The sequence below is a fragment of the Palaemon carinicauda genome, chromosome 23 (assembly GCF_036898095.1).
Source record: "Palaemon carinicauda isolate YSFRI2023 chromosome 23, ASM3689809v2, whole genome shotgun sequence".
Taxonomy (NCBI): Eukaryota; Metazoa; Arthropoda; class Malacostraca; order Decapoda; family Palaemonidae; genus Palaemon; species Palaemon carinicauda.
Window position 1 is genome coordinate 110,743,478 of NC_090747.1, and position 2,500 is coordinate 110,745,977.

General features: G+C 35.9%; 1 protein-coding gene across 1 annotated transcript in view; it reads right to left on the reverse strand.

Moving 5' to 3' along the window:
* The window catches only part of LOC137617052 (uncharacterized), a 21,159-nt gene that overhangs the window by 17,584 nt on the left and 1,075 nt on the right, over positions 1–2,500 (reverse strand). The window contains exon 1 of the mRNA XM_068346901.1: positions 936–2,500. This exon is cut by the window's right edge and continues 1,075 nt beyond it. Within this exon, the coding sequence (XP_068203002.1) occupies positions 936–2,500 (1,565 nt within the window). The remainder of the gene's footprint in view (positions 1–935) is intronic.

A 2,500-nucleotide genomic window follows, 5' to 3' on the forward strand; every position in this document is an offset into this window, starting at 1 on the left:
TTAAATATATATATATATATATATATATATATATATATATATATATATATATATATATATATATATGGTTATATTTACATATTAAAACGTTTTCATAGCATGAAAAGTGTGTATGATTAGTGTATAATAAGTTAACTTCATCTTAAAGTGTTTACTAGTATTTCCAATATTTTTTTTTTTTAATTTCCAGTATTGTTATTTAGCAATAAATTTATTAAATATATATATATATATATATATATATATATATATATATATATATATATACTGTATATATATATATATATATATATATATATATATATATATATATATATATATATATATATATATATGGTTATATTTACATATTAAAACGTTTTCATAGCATGAAAAGTGTGTATGATTAGTGTATAATAAGTTAACTTCATCTTAAAGTGTTTACTAGTATTTCCAATATTTTTTTTTTTAATTTCCAGTATTGTTATTTAGCAATAAATTTATTAAATATATATATATATATATACAGTATATATATATATATATATATATATATATATATATATATATATATATATATATATATATATATATATATATATGGTTATATTTACATATTAAAACGTTTTCATAGCATGAAAAGTGTATTTGATTAGTGTATAATTAGTTAACTTTATCTTAGAGAATTTACTAGTATTTCCAAGATTTTTTTTTTAATTTCCAGTATTGTTATTTAGCAATAAATTTATTAACCTGCTTTCAATACAGGAATGTAATTCATAAAGATCATGTCTCAATAACTTTACTGAATAGTGTATATTTTTTTCTATTCATCATCCTTAAATAAGGAAGGATAAAAGGCGCAAATAGAATTATTTATGAATCAATATTTAATGTAAATGACTAAACGGGAGAGTATGAAGGGTGATATTCAAGGAAACAGCGACGATACTCACCAATATCCAACCTTCTGGAAGTCCTTCCAAGACACCAACGATGGCCTCTTTAAGACAGTTCTCTAACCTAGTGACCTCGACTTCATTGCCGTAAACGGTCGTTTCATGCAGATCAGGGTCAACTATTTCATCCTTGTTTTCCTCTTCTTCTTCTTCGCTTTTGTTGTTGGGAATGTCCGCTGCTTCTATTTCGTTACATTTCTTTTGAACTTCTTTCTCTTCCTCGGTGTTCCCTTTTAGTGTGGCTGATGCTTGGCTAATTGTAATCGCCTTTTTCGTAGTTGATTTACCTTTATTCAAAGATGAGACATCGGGTGGTCGCTGTGTCTCCCTGTTTTGCGATTTGATCTTCGGTCTTGGGGAGCAGGATGCACTGGCAACGCCATTTGGTTTACGACATTGCGAAACGTTTTCTCTTCTTCTGTTTGAAACGTCTGGACTCTTAAGGATCTTCGGTATTGAAGTTTTTTCACCCGCGGAGGAAGCGCTCCTCCTGACATTAGCAATGCCTCTCGCGTTGTCCCCTCTGGAGGGTGATACAAAGACGCTTGAGGGACAAACGTTTCTTTGAGTACCAACCTTCGCCCGGGAAACGTTTCCTCTGAAATACGGCTTCTGTTTGAACGTTGCATCGTCGTTCTTGGACTCCCTTTTTATACTGCCACGTCTAAGAAATGGACATGGCCTGGCGGCGTCAGGGGTCACGGCTTTCCTACGCCAAGAAATGGGCGTGGACCTCGCGCTATTGTTACATCTAGGTGGCCTTGGGTCCGACAGGAATCTCCTGCGTGGAACGACGTCCAACAAGTTGGCCCTGTCCTGCGATTGGAAGAATTTGGGAGGTCCTTTTGGACTGACCGGTATTCGGGACGGACTAGGCTTTTGAACTCCGACGGGATTCTTCTTCTCTCTGCAACTCCCCGATTTCACGAAATGCGAAACCTGTCCAGACCTTTCTTTAGGGTCGCGCGTTTTAGCACTGACAGCGGTACGGAAAGAACTTGTAGACAATTGTGAAATCTTCCTCGCGCTCTGAGGCTTAGCAAAGTTCAGAGTGCTAGGTCGAGGTCTTCGACTTTCGACGGCATTGGTTTGAGATTTCGACAGTGTTGTTTTTGGTTTGGCGCCCGTTGCTTGTGTCGAATCCTTCGCGTCGGATTTTGAAGAAGCAATGTTGATTGAGCTCGCCTCCTGCGTTACGTCAGAAGAAGCTTCTACGATCGTGTTTGAAACGTGTTTCGCCGTTTTATCTTCCTCTTTTATATCCGTATCCTTCGGGTTCCCATTAACATCCTGCGACTCGTCGTTGCTTTGTTGAATTTGCTTAAGTTTCACCACGGAAAACAAATCGAATCTATTAACTTGTGGCAGGTTGTCCCCCATTGCTCCAAACTCGCTTAAATCATCATCACTATCACCCTCATCACTGTCATCGCTACTAGTACTTTCATCATCACTCTCTTCTTCTTTCTTTTTCACCTCGTCTTCGCGAGATCTTTGCGACGTCGTCGTATCGTCCCCATCGCAAGTTAGAATTGCGACCCATAATTTTTCTATCAAATCCT